Source organism: Lampris incognitus, chromosome 21, assembly GCF_029633865.1.
Source record: "Lampris incognitus isolate fLamInc1 chromosome 21, fLamInc1.hap2, whole genome shotgun sequence".
Lineage (NCBI taxonomy): Eukaryota > Metazoa > Chordata > Actinopteri > Lampriformes > Lampridae > Lampris > Lampris incognitus.
Window position 1 is genome coordinate 1,960,246 of NC_079231.1, and position 20,551 is coordinate 1,980,796.

At 49.9% G+C, this 20,551-nt stretch overlaps 1 protein-coding gene across 1 annotated transcript in view; it reads right to left on the bottom strand.

Annotated features, from left to right (window-relative positions):
• The window catches only part of LOC130131744 (nck-associated protein 5-like), a 179,317-nt gene that overhangs the window by 102,912 nt on the left and 55,854 nt on the right, over window positions 1-20,551 (bottom strand). Inside the window, exon 4 of the mRNA XM_056301543.1 lies at window positions 16,338-16,471. Coding sequence (XP_056157518.1) covers window positions 16,338-16,471 — 134 coding nt within the window. The remainder of the gene's footprint in view (window positions 1-16,337; window positions 16,472-20,551) is intronic.

The following is a 20,551-nucleotide window of genomic DNA, read 5'->3' on the forward strand; positions in this document are numbered from 1 at the left end:
CCTAAATCGGATATCTGACCACCAAACAGTGGGAAAATCCCAAAACGGGGGGAAACAGGAAGGAGAACAATCAGCTGGTTGTGGAGAATTGGGGCCACGAGGGGCTGTCGCGTGACCAACGCTAAGCTCAAATCGCCTTATCTGACCTACTCCACCCCCGACACACTGTCCACTACCTCCTCCTGCCCCACTCATTCTGCTGTTCTCCACTCAGCTCCACCAAATCCCACCCCCCCCCACACACACACAAACCCACCACACTGATCGCCTAGTTTAGCCAGGCACTAAGCCACACTTATCCTGCTTGACCATTTGTTTTGTTTAGTGTGTGTGTGTGTGCGTGCATGCGTGCATGTGCGTGTGGCAAAACACACTAAGGAAAGGGAGGGGGCTTGTCAGTATTGAGTGATCTGATTGGCTGAGGCCTGTGCAGGCTTTGTGAGTAATGGGGGGGAGGGGTTAAAGAGACCCTCCCCACAAGGGCCACTGACTCTCATCCATAACCTCTGAACTCATCAAGCAGCCACCCGTGGTGGGTGAATGGGGCAGAGGTCGAAGGTCGGACAGTTAGTGCTTCCAGACGACTGGATTTCCTTTGTTCACAGAGAAGTCAGCGTCGACCTGGAAGCTCTCGTAAATGTTTTTCTGTGTGATCAGAGAGGGGGGAGGGGGGAGATCGAGAGAGAGAGAGGTTTGAACTGAAGGAGTGGATACAGAAGAAGACAGACAGAAAAGACACCAGGAGGCAGAAGAAGGACAGGATAGTGGCGCTGTCTTGGTATCCTGTCTGTAGTGAGACTCACGTTGAGGTGGCCCTGAGTGTGTGTGGATGCTTGCTGAGTCCAGAAGGAGTTCTGAGTGTGTGTGGACGCCTGCTGAGTCCAGAAGGAGTTCTGAGTGTGTGTGGACGCCTGCTGAGTCGAAAGCCACACTTAGCTTTTGTTTCCACAAATTGATCCGGACAGAAAAAGCTGAATGAATGAATGTGTGCCAACTGCTGCTGACTGCCGCTGGATGACAGAATCTATAACGCCATCCATCTGCTCAGGGCAGAGGCCATGTCACTCAGCTGGAGGCTACAGACGCCGCACATGCTGGAAAACTGCCGGGATGTGAGGATGGATGTCCCACTTTTACTACAGCCCGCATCCCTGTAAACACCATGACGTGTAATGCAACGCAGACCTCAACTGTTCTGTGTGTGTGTGTGTGTGTGTGTGTGTGTGTGTGTGTGTGTGAGACACAGTTACAAGCGGGTAAAGGTTGCACTGCCACACTTGGTCATGGTGGTGCTTTGCCTCCTCATGTGACAGCAGGTCAGGTGACGGGTGTGGAGGTTGAAGGGAAGTGCTTCAGTAAAGAGATGTCAAGCTGCAGCCATAAAGCCAGGGAATATGAGGTGCTGAGGAAACAGTCCAGGCTCTCCTCATCTGGTTAAAGCTCCTCACAGGAAGTGGAAGTGACTTCAAAGACTTTTTCTCCTCCTCGTTTAACCACCACACACACCCGATTCATCTGGCACAATCCTGCAGACGCTCCGGCATGTTGCACGCAGGGGGCTGCTTTTAAATCTCCCAAATGGAAACTGGTTTGGACCCAGATATGACCCAGTTATGACCCAGTTTGGACCTAGTTTGGACCCAGCGTGGCCAAACGAAAGTGAATAGAAGATTAGAGGAGGCATCGATATGCAAACAGTCGATCAACTTATTCTGTTTTAACACTCGCCAGTCCAGACTCACTCAAACATGTGTGACCTTTGCACCCCTTTGGTCCCCTCTTCACACACACACACACACACACACACACACACACACACACACACACACACACACACACACACACACACAGAGGGCGTCTGTCATCGGGTTCTGTTGTTGTTCAAGTCGTATTCCTCAACATGTTGCTATGAAGAGAGGCTCTTCAAGATGCCGCTGATTCAAAGTCAAGAGGACGGTGACCACCATAAAGGCCCATGGCATTTGTCTGTCCATGTTCGAGTGTCAACAGACCTGGTCCAAAATCAGTCTGAAATGTTCATTTAAATGTAAAGAAGTTTCAGAGACACATTAAACTGTCACTGTCTCCATGCAGCAGTGATGGATTGTCCCCCACAAGTCTGTGGAGATGTGTGGAGAGAAGCAGCAGTGATGGATTGTCCTCCACAGATCTGAGGAGATGTGTGGAGAGAAGCAGCAGTGATGGATTGTCCTCCACAAGTCTGTGGAGATGTGTGGAGAGAAGCAGCAGTGATGGATTGTCCTCCACAGATCTGAGGAGATGTGTGGAGAGAAGCAGCAGTGATGGATTGTCCTCCACAGATCTGAGGAGATGTGTGGAGAGAAGCAGCAGTGATGGATTGTCCTCCACAAGTCTGTGGAGATGTGTGGAGAGAAGCAGCAGTGATGGATTGTCCTGCACAAGTCTGTGGAGACGTGTGGAGAGAAGCAGCAGTGATGAATTGTCCTCCACAAGTCTGTGGAGACGTGTGGAGAGAAGCAGCAGTGATGAATTGTCCTCCACAAGTCTGTGGAGACGTGTGGAGAGAAGCAGCAGTGATGGATTGTCCTCCACAAGTCTGTGGAGATGTGTGGAGAGAAGCAGCAGTGATGGATTGTCCTCCACAGATCTGAAGAGATGTGTGGAGAGAAACAGCAGTGATGGATTGTCCTCCACAAGTCTGTGGAGATGTGTGGAGAGAAGCAGCAGTGATGGATTGTCCTCCACAAGTCTGTGGAGATGTGTGGAGAGAAGCAGCAGTGATGGATTGTCCTCCACAGATCTGAAGAGACGTGTGGAGAGAAACAGCAGTGATGGATTGTCCTCCACAAGTCTGTGGAGATGTGTGGAGAGAAGCAGCAGTGATGGATTGTCCTCCACAGATCTGAGGAGATGTGCGGAGAGAAACAGCAGTGATGGATTGTCCTCCACAGATCTGAGGAGATGTGTGGAGAGAAGCAGCAGTGATGGATTGTCCTCCACAAGTCTGACGAGATGTGTGGAGAGAAGCAGCAGTGATGGATTGTCCTCCACAAGTCTGACGAGATGTGTGGAGAGAAGCAGCAGCGATGGATTGTCCTCCACAGATCTGAGGAGATGTGTGGAGAGAAGCAACATTGGGCCTATCTATGGGTGTGTCTGTGCAGTGTGTCTGTGGGCGTGTCATGTTGCTGACAGACACATGTGTTGTGTGTTGCATGCCTGCTTAAACTGAATCAAATAAATGAAAACAACAACAACAACAACTGAGCACGATACAACAGATATTCATGGCATGTGGGTCAGATTGCCCTTTACTTCATCAAAGCACAGCAGAAACACCAACAACCTGGTGTTTCTGTCTGTTTCTCTGCACATCAGCTGACAGCTAGGAAGACCCGACATGTTTAAGGACAATATGCTTCATGTTGTTGTGAAATGGCAAATTTTAATTTGTAAAGGAAGACTTTTTTTGTAGCGGACCAATCTCTGAAATCCAATTGCTTGTCGCTATGCAAATTTCACACACGTCAGGGTCAATGTTCATCAATTTAAACTTTTCTTACTACACTAAGTCTCCCATCATGCCTTGTGTCGCAGTAGGCTGCTCTCTGCTCCCCCTGTGATTTCATCGTCACTCCTTCAGGAGTTTGAATTGAATTCACATCTTATCAGGGCTTTATTGCATTAAGAACAGGAAGTCAAAGTAGTGCATGAAAATTTAGCCTGCTGCTTCTCTCCACACATCTCCTCAGACTTGTGGAGGACAATCCATCACTGTTGCTTTCTCCACACATCTCTTAAAACCCATGGAGGACAATCCATCACTGCTGCTTCTCTCAACACATCTCCTCAGACCTGTGGAGGACAATCCATCGCTGCTGCTTCTCTCCACACATCTCGTCAGACCTGTGGACGACAATCCATCGCTGCTGCTTCTCTCCCCACATCTCCTAAGACCTGTGGAGGACAATCTATCACTGCTGCTTCTCTCAACACATCTCCTCAGACCTGTGGAGGACAATCCATCACTGCTGCTTCTCTCAACACATCTCCTCAGACCTGTGGAGGACAATCCATCGCTGCTGCTTCTCTCCACACATCTCGTCAGACCTGTGGACGACAATCCATCACTGCTGCTTCTCTCCCCACATCTCCTAAGACCTGTGGAGGACAATCTATCACTGCTGCTTCTCTCCATACATTTCCTCAGACTTGTGAAGGACAATCCATCACTGCTGCTCCTGTCCACACATCTCCTCAGACTTGTGGAGGACAATCCATCACTGTTGCTTTCTCCACACATCTCTTAAAACCCGTGGAGGACAATCCATCACTGCTGCTTCTCTCAACACATCTCCTCAGACCTGTGGAGGACAATCCATCGCTGCTGCTTCTCTCCCCACATCTCCCAAGACCTGTGGAGGACAATCTATCACTGCTGCTTCTCTCCATACATTTCCTCAGACTTGTGAAGGACAATCCATCACTGCTGCTCCTGTCCACACATCTCCTCAGACTTGTGGAGGACAATCCATCACTGTTGCTTTCTCCACATATCTCTTAAAACCCGTGGAGGACAATCCATCACTGCTGCTTCTCTCAACACATCTCCTCAGACCTGTGGAGGACAATCTATCACTGCTGCTTCTCTTCATACATCTCCTCAGACTTGTGAAGGACAATCCATCACTGCTGCTTCTCTCCACACATCTCCTCCGACCTGTGGAGGACAATCCATCGCTGCTGCTTCTCTCCACACATCTCCTAAGACCTGTGGAGGACAATCTATCACTGCTGCTTCTCTCCATACATTTCCTCAGACTTGAGGACAATCCATCACTGCTGCTCCTGTCCACACATCTTCTCAGACCTGTGGAGGACAATCCATTACTGTTTCTTCTCTCCATACATTTCCTCAGACCTGTGGAGGACAATCTATCACTGCTGCTCCTGTCCACACATCTCCTCAGACCTGTGGAGGACAATCTATCACTGCTGCTCCTGTCCACACATCTCATCAGATCTGTGGAGGACAATCCATCACTGTTTCTTCTCTCCACACATCTCCTCAGACCTGTGGAGGACAATCCATCACCACTCTGTGGAGACAGTGACAGTTTTAGGTCTTTCTTTGAAACTTCTTTACATTTAAATGAATGTTTCAGACTGATTTTGGACCAGGCCTGTAGGTCTGTTGTCACTCAAACATGGACAGACAAACGCCGTGGGTCTTTATGGCGGTCACCGTCCTCTTGACTTTGAATCAGCGGCATCTTGAAGAGCCTGTCTTCATAGCAAAATGTTGAGAAATACAACTTGAATAACAATAGAACCCGATGACAGACACCCTCTGTGTGTGTGTGTGTGTGTGTGTGTGTTTACCTAATCTTGATAGCACGAGTTAGCCTCCAGCTACAGTCTCATGCCGATCAACAAATGACACAAACAACACGCAGCCAAAAACAAATATTAAAATCACCACTGCCATTCACAGATCTTTGTCACAGCGTAAGAAAAGTGCAGCCAAATTTAACAAGTGACAACACAATGTGGACGTAAAAACACAGAGACCAGAGAAAGCTGCTGCTGAAGTCATTACCTGAACGCCGTCTACCTCATCTTCAGCCCACGTCCTCCATCGCCCACAACTCATCCTTTCAGAGCTTCCCCTCCGTCAACATTCAAATAACCCGTTAACATCCATCCATTCTCTCCACTCTGCTCTGGAGCAGGTAGTCTGCTCTGCAGCAGGTAGTCTCTGCTCTGGAGCAGGTAGTGTCTGCTCTGCAGCAAGTAGTGTCTGCTCTGCAGCAGGTAGTGTCTGCTCTGCAGCGGGTAGTGTCTGCTCTGCAGCAGGTAATGTCTGCTCTGCAGCAAGTAGTGTCTGCTCTGGAGCAGGTAGTGTCTGCTCTGCAGCAAGTAGTGTCTGCTCTGGAGCAGGTAGTGTCTGCTCTGCAGCAAGTAGTGTCTGCTCTGCAGCGGGTAGTCTCTGCTCTGCAGCGGGTAGTGTCTGCTCTGCAGCAGGTAGTGTCTGCTCTGCAGCAAGTAGTGTCTGCTCTGCAGCAGGTAGTGTCTGCTCTGGAGCAGGTAGTGTCTGCTCTGCAGCAGGTAGTGTCTGCTCTGCAGCAAGTAGTGTCTGCTCTGCAGCAGGTAGTGTCTGCTCTGCAGCGGGTAGTGTCTGCTCTGCAGCGGGTAGTCTCTGCTCTGCAGCAGGTAGTCTCTGCTCTGCAGCAGGTAGTGTCTGCTCTGCAGCAGGTAATGTCTGCTCTGCAGCAGGTAGTCTCTGCTCTGGAGCAGGTAGTGTCTGCTCTGCAGCAGGTAGTCTCTGCTCTGGAGCAGGTAGTGTCTGCTCTGGAGCAGGTAGTGTCTGCTCTGCAGCAGGTAATGTCTGCTCTGCAGCAGGTAGTGTCTGCTCTGCAGCGGGTAATGTCTGCTCTGCAGCAAGTAGTGTCTGCTCTGCAGCAGGTAGTCTCTGCTCTGCAGCAGGTAATGTCTGCTCTGCAGCAAGTAGTCTCTGCTCTGGAGCAGGTAGTGTCTGCTCTGCAGCAGGTAGTGTCTGCTCTGCAGCGGGTAGTCTCTGCTCTGGAGCAGGTAGTGTCTGCTCTGCAGCAAGTAGTGTCTGCTCTGCAGCAGGTAGTCTCTGCTCTGCAGCAGGTAATGTCTGCTCTGCAGCAAGTAGTGTCTGCTCTGCAGCAGGTAGTGTCTGCTCTGCAGCGGGTAGTGTCTGCTCTGCAGCGGGTAGTCTCTGCTCTGCAGCAGGTAATGTCTGCTCTGGAGCAGGTAGTGTCTGCTCTGCAGCAGGTAGTCTCTGCTCTGGAGCAGGTAGTGTCTGCTCTGCAGCAGGTAGTCTCTGCTCTGGAGCAGGTAGTGTCTGCTCTGGAGCAGGTAGTGTCTGCTCTGCAGCAGGTAATGTCTGCTCTGCAGCAGGTAGTGTCTGCTCTGGAGCAGGTAGTGTCTGCTCTGGAGCAGGTAGTGTCTGCTCTGCAGCAGGTAATGTCTGCTCTGCAGCAAGTAGTGTCTGCTCTGCAGCAGGTAGTGTCTGCTCTGCAGCGGGTAGTGTCTGCTCTGCAGCAGGTAATGTCTGCTCTGCAGCAAGTAGTGTCTGCTCTGCAGCAGGTAGTGTCTGCTCTGCAGCGGGTAGTGTCTGCTCTGCAGCGGGTAGTCTCTGCTCTGCAGGAGGTAATGTCTGCTCTGGAGCAGGTAGTGTCTGCTCTGCAGCAGGTAGTCTCTGCTCTGGAGCAGGTAGTGTCTGCTCTGCAGCAGGTAGTCTCTGCTCTGGAGCAGGTAGTGTCTGCTCTGCAGCAGGTAGTCTCTGCTCTGGAGCAGGTAGTGTCTGCTCTGGAGCAGGTAGTGTCTGCTCTGCAGCAGGTAATGTCTGCTCTGCAGCAGGTAGTGTCTGCTCTGGAGCAGGTAGTGTCTGCTCTGGAGCAGGTAGTGTCTGCTCTGCAGCAGGTAATGTCTGCTCTGCAGCAAGTAGTGTCTGCTCTGCAGCAGGTAGTGTCTGCTCTGCAGCGGGTAGTGTCTGCTCTGCAGCAGGTAATGTCTGCTCTGCAGCAAGTAGTGTCTGCTCTGCAGCAGGTAGTGTCTGCTCTGCAGCGGGTAGTGTCTGCTCTGCAGCGGGTAGTCTCTGCTCTGCAGCAGGTAATGTCTGCTCTGCAGCAGGTAGTGTCTGCTCTGGAGCAGGTAGTGTCTGCTCTGCAGCAGGTAGTCTCTGCTCTGGAGCAGGTAGTGTCTGCTCTGCAGCAGGTAGTGTCTGCTCTGCAGCAGGTAGTGTCTGCTCTGGAGCAGGTAGTGTCTGCTCTGGAGCAGGTAGTGTCTGCTCTGGAGCAGGTAGTGTCTGCTCTGCAGCGGGTATTCTCTGCTCTGGAGCAGGTAGTGTCTGCTCTGGAGCGGGTAGTGTCTGCTCTGGAGCAGGTAGTCTCTGCTCTGGAGCAGGTAGTCTCTGCTCTGCAGCAGGTAGTCTCTGCTCTGGAGCAGGTAGTGTCTGCTCTGCAGCGGGTAGTGTCTGCTCTGCAGCAGGTAATGTCTGCTCTGGAGCAGGTAGTCTCTGCTCTGCAGCAGGTAGTGTCTGCTCTGCAGCAGGTAATGTCTGCTCTGGAGCAGGTAGTCTCTGCTCTGCAGCAGGTAGTGTCTGCTCTGGAGCAGGTAATGTCTGCTCTGCAGCAGGTAGTGTCTGCTCTGGAGCAGGTAGTCTCTGCTCTGCAGCAGGTAATGTCTGCTCTGGAGCAGGTAGTCTCTGCTCTGCAGCAGGTAATGTCTGCTCTGGAGCAGGTAGTCTCTGCTCTTGAGCAGGTAGTGTCTGCTCTGCAGCGGGTAGTGTCTGCTCTGCAGCAGGTAGTGTCTGCTCTGCAGCAGGTAGTGTCTGCTCTGCAGCAGGTAATGTCTGCTCTGGAGCAGGTAATGTCTGCTCTGGAGCAGGTAGTGTCTGCTCTGGAGCAGGTAGTGTCTGCTCTGCAGCAGGTAGTGTCTGCTCTGCAGCAGGTAGTCTCTGCTCTGCAGCAGGTAGTGTCTGCTCTGCAGCAGGTAGTGTCTGCTCTGGAGCAGGTAGTGTCTGCTCTGGAGCAGGTAGTGTCTGCTCTGGAGCAGGTAATGTCTGCTCTGTAGCAGGTAGTCTCTGCTCTGTAGCAGGTAGTGTCTGCTCTGTAGCAGGTAGTCTCTGCTCTGTAGCAGGTAGTCTCTGCTCTGGAGCGGGTAGTGTCTGCTCTGCAGCAGGTAGTGTCTGCTCTGCAGCAGGTAGTGTCTGCTCTGGAGCAGGTAGTCTCTGCTCTGGAGCAGGTAGTGTCTGCTCTGGAGCAGGTAGTCTCTGCTCTGGAGCAGGTAGTGTCTGCTCTGCAGCAGGTAATGTCTGCTCTGCTGTGTCCAGTGTATGTCTGCAGAATGGAGTCTCCCACTAATCCAATCCCCTTGCACCTTAACCAGCCCTGCTGGAGTCTGACATGTGACCATCACCAGGCTGGAGGCCGAGCTGGGGGTGTAGCTGCACATATGTGTGTGTGTGTGTGTGTGTGTGTGTGTGTGTGTGTGTGTGTGTGTGTGTGTGTGTGTGTGTGTGTGTGTGTGTGTGTTAGTAATTTGAGGAATGTGGACTTTGTGATCTCAAAAAAAGAGGCCAAGCTCCGCAGGCAAAAGGAAACTAAGACAGATGACCAGTCTGTTCCTGCTCCATATTTAACCCCCCCCTCACCCCATACACACACACGTAGATGTACATGTACACACACAAATAGACATGCAGACACACAAACACACACACATAACCAGAAACACACACACACACTAACTAAACAAGTATGAGGTTTGGCCATCCAGTTCCACAGTGTATATGTACATGTGTGTATTTACATGTGTATATGTACATGTTTATACATGTACATCTACAAGTATAAACATGTGAGAGGACTTAGGCCAGAAGCTCATCTTCCCGACAGAGATCGCAACAACCACCTTGCGACCAGACCTCGTCCTCTGGTCCAATTCTTGCCAGCTCGCTTACATCATTGAGCTGACAGTCCCCTGGGAGGATGCAGTCGATGAAGTATACGAGCGTAAGAAGCTGCGGTACGCCAGCCTAGCAGCCGAAGCAGAGGACAGAGGCTGGAAGGTGAAGGTGCGCCCTGTGGAGGTGGGTTGTAGGGGCTTTGTTGCCAGCTCCACAGCAAAACTCCTGAGGGAACTAGGAGTCAGAGGGCAGGCCCACAGGAGAGCGATCAAAGAGCTAGCCGACACTGCTGAGAGGACTAGTCACTGGATCTGGATCAAAAGGAGAGACGCTGTCTAGGCTGCCAGGGTGAACAGTTAACCACAGGACACACACCCAGGACCAATCAACCTGTGGTGGGCCTGCCTCAGCGGAGGGTGTCTTGTGATAAAAGGCCAAAACACCCTGTGATGCTGAGGTACACCACTGATGATGTGTCCTGGTGGTGGCAATGTCCCCTTGGCAGACATCTCCAGTTTATTTCCCACCGAAACTGTTGCAGTGCAAACACTAGGAATTTTAACAACCAGTCCTTTTTTTAATCTTGACTATCTGGAGTAAACCAGTGACCGCTGTGAAAGGGCAGCTGACAATCAGGGAAAGATCAGATGACAGCCTGGAAAGACTGCTGACAGGAGGGAACAGACCCCAACGGGGCTGGTATGGGCTAGCGACTCATACCAGCAGGACCCAGCGCTAGTTAGCGTTCCTGAATCCACCCAATATTGCTACGAAAACTTTAAGGAGAAGAATACCCCTACAGTCTGCGAGAGCGGGGGTGCAAGAAGACTCATGGACGGATCACACGGTAATGGAACAAGGAAAGGATTTGACAACGAGTCGGACGACCAGCACTGCAACCGATGGATCATCAGCACTGGCAGGACAAAAGCTGCAGAGCTGCATCTGTGGCTGGTCAAAGGTTACATCAGTGAAGGGTCTCAAGATCCACCAAGGCAAAAAGAAGTGCCTTAGTGAGCTCTGCAAGGGGCCTCGCATTGACCAATACTTTTTTTAATAGATTTATCTGATTTTATCTGATTTTTCCCTTTTTTCTCCCAATTTAGTGGCCAATCGATCCCTATTTTAGTTCAAACACCCATCCTCGTACTGCATGCGTTCGCCAACTGCATCTCTCCGGCCGGCAGTCTCGAAGGAGACGCCTCCCCACTTTCATGACAAGGCAAATCCAGGCCGAACCACTGCTTTCTCCGACACACACAGAGACGCATTCATGTGACGAACACAAGCCCACGTCCAGCCAGAAGATAGAGTGGGAGACCATCAACTCTGACCTTGTCCTCTTGCTAGAAGGACAAAAGGGAACAGTTGAAAGGAAACTGGAGAACATGGGAGCCATCATTTACAGTTATGGCGTAGAGAGATTTGGGGTAAAGGAGAAGATACCCAGTAGGCAGAAAGACCCTTCAACCCAGCCCAAATCCAGGAGGCAGCGGGAAACTGACAGGTTGGTGAAGGAGAGAAGACAACTGAGGAAGCAGTGGAGGAAGGCCACAGAGGGAGAGAGGGTTGGGCTTGATGCACTGCAGGCTGAAATAAAGCAGCGTTTGGCAAAGCTGCCAAGAGCAGAACACCTCAGACAACAGCATAAGAGGAAAGAACGGGCTAAGACTCGCTTCTACAGCAACCCTTACAGCTTTGTCAAGAACCCTTTTGACAGCGAGAAGAATGGGAGCCTCAGAGTGCCCATACGAGATCTGGAAGAGCACCTAAAGAAGACCTACTCTGATGACCGGACACATGAGCCAGTCACCATCCCGGATGACATGCCACAAATTCACCCACCTGACCACCATATGGACACAAGACCCCCCACATGGAGCGAGGTGGAGAGGATGGTAAAGCAAGCAAGATCGACGTCAGCTCCTGGGCCCAATGGTATTCAGTATAGACTCTATAAACACTCCTGGAGTCCTGAAATACCTCTGGAAGCTGATGAAAGTGGCATGGCAGAAAAGAGTCATACCCAGGGCATGGTGAAGAGCAGGGGGCATTCTGATCCCCAAGGAGAAGAACTCTTCCTGCATCAGCCAGTTTCGCCAGATCAGCCTTCTAAATGTAGAGGGAAAGATCTTCTTTAGCCCGCACCAAGACCAGGCCATCACCATTGACAACACCGTGGTGACGCCAACTCAGACTGTGAGGAATCTGGGTGTGATCCTGGATGACCAACTGTCGTTTGCTGAAAACGTTGCATTGGTTGCTCGCTCCTGCAGATTTCTCCTCTATAACATCAGGAGGATTCGCCCATTCCTCACCGACGAGATGGCACAGGTGCTCATCCAGGCTCTGGTCATCTCCCGGCTGGACTACGGTAACTCCCTCCTTGCTGGCGCCCCGGCGTCGGCCATCAGACCTCTGGAGCTTGTTCAGAAAGCTGCAGCTCGTCTGATGTACAACCGCCCTAAGTTCTCCCACACAGCTCCCCTTCTCATGTCCCTACACTGGCTCCCAGTAGCTGCTCACATCCAGTTTAAGACTCTGGTGCTAGCCTACCGGGCAGTGAAAGGAACAGCTCCTTCCTATCTCCAGGCCATGGCCAAGCCTACACCCCCGCCCCACCACTTGGCTCTGCTGCCTTGGGACGCCTGGTTGCCCGGTCGCTCAGAGGCCCCTGCTGCCGATCGACCCGGTCACGGCCCTGTTCTGTCCTGGCCCCACAGTGGTGGAATGAACTCCCCACTGACGTCAGGACAGCGGAGTCGCTGCCCATCTTTCAGTGCAGGTTGAAAACTCACCTTTTTAAGAACTACTACCCTGTTACTTCTTCTTACCACTTATTGTATTCACTCATTAAAAAAAGAAATCTTTCTTGCACTTTTACTTTAGCACTGTTTTGCTCTTATATGCTTGTTTAGATGCACTTATGACCTCTGACGACTAGTAGTTCTCCTGATTTCCTACGTTAAATGATACACTTATTGTAAGTCGCTTTGGATAAAAGCGTCGGCTAAATGACTGGAATGTCATGTCATGTCATGTAATATAATGTGATTGCCCAAAGGCTATCCACATTCCTGCAAAGAAACAACTTTTTTCGATACGTCAGTGTAGAAAGCCGGGATCCATGGCTTCTCAGGATGTCTGGAGCATGCTAATATCATCTGGCACCAGATACAAGCTGACTAGAAAGAACGGAGAGACCTCCACGTGGTTTTCTTAGACCTCGCCAACGCTTTTGGATCGTTTCCTCACAAGATCCTGTGGAAGGCGTTTGATTTTTTCCACGTCCCCAAAAACATCACAGAGTTGGTCAAGACCTATTTTTAGGATCTCCAGTTCTGTGTCACAACACAGAACACCACCACCACTTGGATACATCTGGAAATACGCATCATGGCGGGCTGCACTATTTCCCCTCTGGCATTCACCATGGCAATGGAGCTTGTCATCCGTGCATCTCGATGGGTGGTGGGAGGAGAAAGGTCCAGGAATGGCTGCGTCTTCCACCAATCTGGGCGTATATGGATGACTTGACCACCATAGCAACAATGAAACCATGCTCCAGGCGCCTGCTGCAGAAACTCCAGGAAAACATCAAGTGAGCACGAATGGAGTTTAAACCACGCAAATCCCACAGCATCTCCATTGTTAAAGGCCAATTAACAGATGAACGGTTCTACATCAGTGATCAACCAATCCCCACAGTCTGGGAGAAGCCCATCAAGGGCCTCGGACGGTGGTACAATGCAGACCTCAAAGACACCCAGCAACTTCGTCAGGATACAAACAGTGGCCTCGGTCAAATCAAAAACATTGCGCTGCCCAGGAAGTTGAAGCTCTGGTGCTTTCAGTTTGGGCTGCTACCCCGACTCATGTGGCCAATAACCATGTACGAGGTCTCACTATCTCATGCCAATCGCTTGGAGAGGCTAGTGAACTCCCAGGTGAGGAAGTGGCTCGGACTGCCAAAGTACCTTAGCAGTGTTGGACTCTATGGCAATGGAGCCCTCGCACTGCCAATTTTCAGCCTGGTTGAGGAATTCAAATGTGCCAAAGTGAGGCTTGACATGTCCCTCACAGAATCCCGAGACCCGGTAGTGAGAGGAGTTGCTCCAACCCTAGCAACAAGGAGACGAAATCTGCCCCCTGCCACCGAGACGTAGTAGGCCATGTTCAACAAGGGAGAGGCGGCCTTGGCCTGGGAACAAAAACACCTACCTGGCAAAAGGTGACTACTACCGAACGGTGAACTATGGTGGTAGAGGAGGTTTGCTGACAGGAAGAAGCAGCCAGATGTTCTAAAGCAGTAGCACAAGCCAAACAGGGTCGCTGGATGAGGTGGGAGGGTGTTGAAAAGAGGAAACTCACATGGAGTGAGCTCTGGAGCATGGAATCAAACAGGCTGCGTTTCATCATCAAAGCCACATATGATGTCCTGCCCTCTCCCACAAATCTAAATCTCTGGCTTGGAGGGAATCCATCTTGCTCTCTGTGTACAGCCCAACAACCCTCAAGCACATCTTGGTTGGCTGCAAGACCAGCCTCACCCAAGGCAGATACACCTGGCGACACAATCAGGTGCTCAGGTGCTTGGCAGCTGAACTCGAGCGCAAGAGGGTTTCCATCAATGCCCAACCCTTCAACAACCAGGAAGGGCCCTGGCGTTTTCCAGCTTTCGTTCGGGAGGGGGATAAACTGAAGGCCAACACTTCACTTCCCGACTTAGGCTCACTAAACTCAGCCAGGCATTGGGAAATGCGGGTGGACTTAGGCCAGAAGCGCATCTTCCCGACAGAGATCGCAACAACCACCTTGAGACCAGACCTCGTCCTCTGGTCCAATTCTTGCCAGCTTGCTTACATCATCGAGCTGACAGTCCCCTGGGAGGATGCAGTCGATGAAGTATACGAGCGTAAGAAGCTGCGGTACGCCAACCTAGCAGCCGAAGCAGAGGACAGAAGCTGGAAAGTGAAGGTGCGCCGTGTGGAAATGGGTTGTAGGGGCTTTGTTGTCAGCTCCACAGCAAAACTCCTGAGGGAACTAGGAGTCAGGGGGCAGGCCCACAGGAGAGCGATCAAAGAGCTAGCCGACACTGCTGAGAGGACTAGCCACTGGATCTGGATCAGAAGGAGAGACGCCGTCTGGGCTGCCAGGATGAACAGTTAACCACAGGACACACACCCAGGACCGATCAACCTGTAGTGGGCCTGCCTCAGCGGAGGGTGTCTTGGGATAAAAGGCCGAAACACCCTGTGATGCTGAGGTACACCACTGATGATGTGTCCTGGTGGTGGCAATGTCCCCTTGGCAGACATCTCCAGTTTATTTCCCACCGAAACTGTTGCAGTGCAAACACTAGGGATTTTAACAACCAGTCCTTTTTTTAATCTACATGTGTATATGTACATGCAGGCTTGGGGAGTAAGGGAATACAGTAATGGGCACTAAGTAATCAGAATACATAAAAATGTAACTGTATTCCAAGAGTTAGTCTTTCATATATTAACCAGACATTTCAAAATTCCTCAGAACAAGAATAACCTAAAGGATCCCTCCATTTGCTCGACAGCCGTTCACCCGACTGGCTTCACACTAGGTGGGTGTGTGGTGGGTCTGGACGGTATCATGCCACCTGTCCCTTAAAATACAGAACCGTCCTGTAATTTAGAAGGAAATGTGTTCCTTGCTGAACCGGAGTGTGGTTTGTTCCATATTCTCACACCCGTAGAAGGGAGAAATATGCAGGCAGTGCGTCCGTATTTCTCCCTTCTACGTCACCTGAACACAGTGGCGGTTCACCACAGCAGTTTCCCCGGGGTGCTGGGGCACGTAGCCTACGTCCTGAAACTGTACATTTATTATTAAACCAAATATTATAAGAGCAGCTGGAAATGCAGCGAAAAATGATCATAAAAAAGTGAGTGCCAAAAGAGAGTGTGTGTGTGTATGTGACAACATGAACTGCTGTCATGTGCTCCTGTGTGTCTCTGTGGGTCCAGAAATGTCCAGTCTAAGAGACGTTAACAAAGCCGGACTGAAACCGCTTCATGGAGTGGTTTGAAATGTCCCTTTAACCTGCTGCTTCTTCAAGAGGCACACGGCATGCCGTGCTTCTTCAGGAGGCACACGGCATGCCAAACTGAAATGGCCGTCTTTTCTTACATGACTTTCAATGCCACCATTCATGTCACAGCCGCACGAACCGGTTCTACACAAATCACACCTGCCAGAGGTCGACCCGATGCTGGAATGTTTAAGAGACTGGACGTCCAGATTGATGGACCGAGGTTTCTTATTATGTGAGACAATTTACAGGCGTAAATCACTCAGCGGCTCCACAGAGCCCAGACACATGAAGGCTGAGGGTTCGGCTGATATTAAGGAGCTGAACCACTAGTGTTCATGAATGAGAATGAGCACATGGCCATCTGTGGGTGCATGTGTCCGTCTGTCCTGCTGACACTGTAAACAGTAGGTGACCATAACCGGGTCAAATGTTTACAGTGTGAACTGCCCGCTGAACGAATTTTTTTGCTTTGTTCTGTTTCTGCAGCCAGTTTGCAATCTCATTAAAATGACCACTGATGCCCCATCTGCCACCTCAGCTCAACGTCACCCGTTATTAATCACCATCCAAGTGTGTTAATCCACTGCACAGCACTGGTACCAGTGAGAGCACACAGGCATGCACACGCATGCACACGCACGCACGCGCACACACACACATCCTTATGGGTAAGCAGTTTGTGTTTAGATGAACAGGTCAGTTTCTTAGTCCCTCCTCGTGCATGTCTTTGGACTATAAATTAGCTGTATGAACGCCACATAGAAAGGAAGGAATGAAATGGCACTGAACGCCGTCCATAAAGACCATCAAGACATTCATGATGTTCATTCTTCTTCGTTGGTTTACCTGGAGAAGTGCTGCTGGAGTGTCACCATCTGCGTTCGGCCCAGCTCTGCTTCCTCTGTCGCCTTGTGGAGCCGCTTCTCGCTGTCCAGTCGCAGACGTCGCTCTTCCTCTAGCTCGAGAACCAGCTTTTCTCGCTGCAGAAACACAAGACAACATTCGTTATGCCTTTTTTCTGTCTTTTAAGTTCAACTGTTATTGTTCTGCCATTCTGAACCTTTTGCCGTAACGCCACATTCAGAATGACAACTTAGATTTTCCAAGAATAGTGTGTTACAACACAACGTTAAACTTGTTCAACAGTATTAACTGCCCTTCATACTGTCCAGGCAGATGTCTGGAGAGTGAATCTGAGACACGTGGGTGTAAACCAAACCCTCTAAGATGGATGTACAACATCCTTACTGAGAGGCAACAGTATGTCCACGTCCATGGAAGACAGTCAAATGTCATGAGCTGATGTCTGACCGGAGTACCACAAGGCTGTGTCCTCGTACCTTTACTATTCACATCGTATACTAATGACTGTGTTGGTCATCAGGATAACTGTACCATGATAAAAGTTACAGATGATGCGGCTCTGATCGGCCTGTTAACTGATGATGAGAGCATACCCCTACAACAGGTGTCCACATAACTTGGGGATTTTACATACAGAAAGCTTGAGAACTTAACAGAAGAAATCCACTTTGTCCCCTATAATCATGAACAATGTCACCACTGAAAGTGTACAAGAGTACAAGTACCTTGGCACTATTGTTGATAGCAAACTGACATGGAACGCTAACACCAATGCTAGGTTTGCACAGGATCAACAGTGTCTCTACGTTTTAAGGAAACTTAGAAGTGTTAATGTGGACAGAATGAGGTTGACACTGTTTTACAAGACCTTCATTCAGAGCATATTGATTGTTTGCATTTAGTGTTGGAGGGAGCATTGTCTGAACAGGGTTGTTAAACTAGCTGGCAAGGTAACTATGCAGTATTACGTACGTACATGACAGACCAGTGCACCATGAATTTCGCTGATAAGATCATAACTGATCCACTGCACCCTCGATGGGCTGAATGTGCACTTTGACCCTCAGGGCGAAGGCCAGCCACGCCCAGCATGTGGCCTAAAAGATGCATCACACCCTTTGGCCAACGCAGCATGCAGCTCTGACCACCTGGTCTGAACTTGTCCCATGCAGCATGCAGCTCTGATCACCTGGTCTGAACCTGGCACTTCTTCAATCTGCACTTGGTATCCTTTATCGACTTCCCAAAATGATGCTTTTCAAATGAAATACGTATGCTTCATGTTATATTATGTCATGTATGGTTATTGATGTTTTTGATGCTCTTTTATGCTCTTTGTGCAAAGCAACTTCCCCTAGGGCCAATAAAGGTTTCATTCATTCAATGCAGACACGAAAAAAGTTATACCATGAAATAAATCAACTTCCCTTGTGTTTTCATCCAAAGAAGAAAGACTGATGAGATAAAGTGTTAATGAATGATACGTTAATGAGCAGATTCAGGGACATGTTTCATTGTACTGAACGTATCGGCTGTATTTCACCACACGACACCCAGTGAAGTGTGTCGATAAAGCTCCATGAATCTGCTTTTCATACGTGAGCTGTGAATCAGAATGTTGATGAGGACAAGCAGATGAGAATGATGATCAAGAGGAGCAGGAGGACATCTGAGCCTGACAGGGATCATTCAACCCTCTGTCAATAGGGCACAAAAGCCCTGCCAAACTTAATCCAGTGACCAGGAGGAAGACCTCAAACTTTCTTCCTCTTCACTTCCTTCTGATGTCAGTGAGGTGAAAATGTGAAGCTTTCAGACTCCCAGTGAAGGTCAACTCAAACTCAAAGGACACAATATGGCTGGTATTTTATCTACACAGATGAAAGGAAACGTCTGTTTTTAGTTTTGTTCTTGTCCCACAAGACACTGTTGTAAAGAGATGGAAGTGACCTTTAACCTTTCCGGCTCACCCGCTGGTAGGAATGCTGTGATGTAGGCTCAACCGGCCTGGACACACGCCACCTTTTATTTCTACTGGACAGCCTTAGAAAGAGATCTACTGGACACACTCCACCTTTTGTTTATACTGGGCAACCTTAAAAAGAGCTCAACTGGCCACGCTCTACCTTTGTTTCTACTGAGCAGCCTTAGAGAACCCAGTCACTGAGGATGCACAAGCCAGTGCATTCTTGGTGCCGGTCCCAAGCCCAGATAAATTGGGAGGGTTGCATCAGGAAGGGCATCCGGCATAAAATCTTTGCCAAATCAAATATGCGGATCATAAATAAGATTTCCATACCGGATCGGTCGAGGTCCGGGTTACCAACGACCGCCACCGGTACTGTTAACCAGCAGGGTGCCGGTGGAAACTATGCTACTGTTGGGCGAAGGAGAAGGAGAGGAGGAAAGCATGTCCTGAGGCAGCTAGAGAGGAGGAAGGGTAGGCATGTGGAAGTGAGAGTCAGAACTTTGAATGTTGGCACTATGACTGGTAAAGGGAGAGAGCTGGCTGACATGATGGAAAGAAGAAAGGTAGGTATACTGTGTGTGCAAGAGACCAGGTGGAAGGGGAGTAAGGCCAGCAGTATCGGAGGTGGGTTCAAACTCTTCTACCATGGTGTGAATGGGAGGAGTAATGGGGTAGGGGTAATTCTGAAGGAAGAGTACGTCAAGAGCGTGGTGGAGGTGAAGAGAGTGTCAGACAGAGTGATGAGTATGAAGCTGGAAATTGAAGGTGTATTGCTGAATGTTATCAGCGCATATGCCCCACAAGTTGGGTGTGAGATGGAAGAGAAAGAAGAATTCTGGAGTGAGTTGGACGACGTGGTGGAGAGGGTACCCAAGGAGGAGAGAGTGGTGATTGGAGCGGACTTCAATGGACATGTTGGTGAAGGGAACAGAGGTGATGAGGAGGGGATGGGAAGGTATGGAGTCAAGGAGAGAAATGTGGAAGGACAGATGGTGGTGGATTTTGCGAAAAGGATGGAAATGGCTGTGGTGAATACATATTTCAAGAAGAGGGAGGAACACAGGGTGATGTACAAGAGTGGAGGAAAGTGCACACAGGTGGACTATATCTTATGTAGAAGGCGCCATTTAAAAGGGATTGGAGACTGCAAGGTGGTGACAGGGGAGAACGTAGCTAGGCAGCATCGGATGGTGGTCTGTAGGATGACTCTGGAAACCAAGAAGAGGAAGCGAGTGAAGACACGGCCGAAGATCTAATGGTGGAAGTTGAAGATGGAAGACTGTTGTGTGGAGTTCAGGCAGGAGGTAAGACAGGCACTGGGTGGTAGTGAAGAGTTGTCGGATGGCTGGGCAACTACTGCAGAAATAGTGAGGGAGACAGCTAGGAAGGTACTTGGTGTGTCATCAGGACAGAGGAAGGAAGACAAGGAGACTTGGTGGTGGAATGAGGAAGTACAGCAAAGTATACAGAGGAAGAGGTTGGCAAAGAAGAAGTGGGATAGTCAGAGAGATGAAGAAAGTAGACAGGAGTACAAGGAGATGCAGCGTAAAGTGAAGAGAGAGGTGGTAAAGGCAAAGGAAAAGGCGTATGGCGAGTTGTATGACAGGTTAGACACTAAGGAAGGAGAAAAGGACTTGTGCTGATTGGCTAGACTGAGGGACCAAGCTGGAAAGGATGTGCAGCAGGTTAGGGCGATCAAGGATAGAGATGGAAATGTGCTGACAAGCGAGGAGAGTGTGCTGAGAAGGTGGAAGGAGGACTTTGAGGGGCTGATGAATGAAGAAAATGAGAGAGAGAGAAGGTTGGATGATGTGGGGATAGTGAATCAGGAAGTTCAGTGGATTAACAAGGAGGAAGTGAGGGCAGCTATGAAGAGGATGAAGAGTGGAAAGGCAGTTGGTCCTGATGACATACCTGTGGAGGCATGGAGGTGTTTAGGAGAGATGGCAGTGGGGTTTTTAACTAGATTGTTTAACACAATCCTGGAAAGTGAGAGGAGGCCTGAGGAGTGGAGAAGAAGCATACTGGTACCGATTTTCAAGAACAAGGATGATGTGCAGAACTGTAGCAACTACAGAGGTATAAAGTTGATCAGCCACAGCATGAAGATTTGGGAAAGAGTAATAGAAGCTAGGTTAAGAGAAGAGGTGATGATCAGCGAGCAGCAGTATGGTTTCATGCCACGAAAGAGCACCACAGATGTGATGTTTGCTTTGAGAATGTTGAT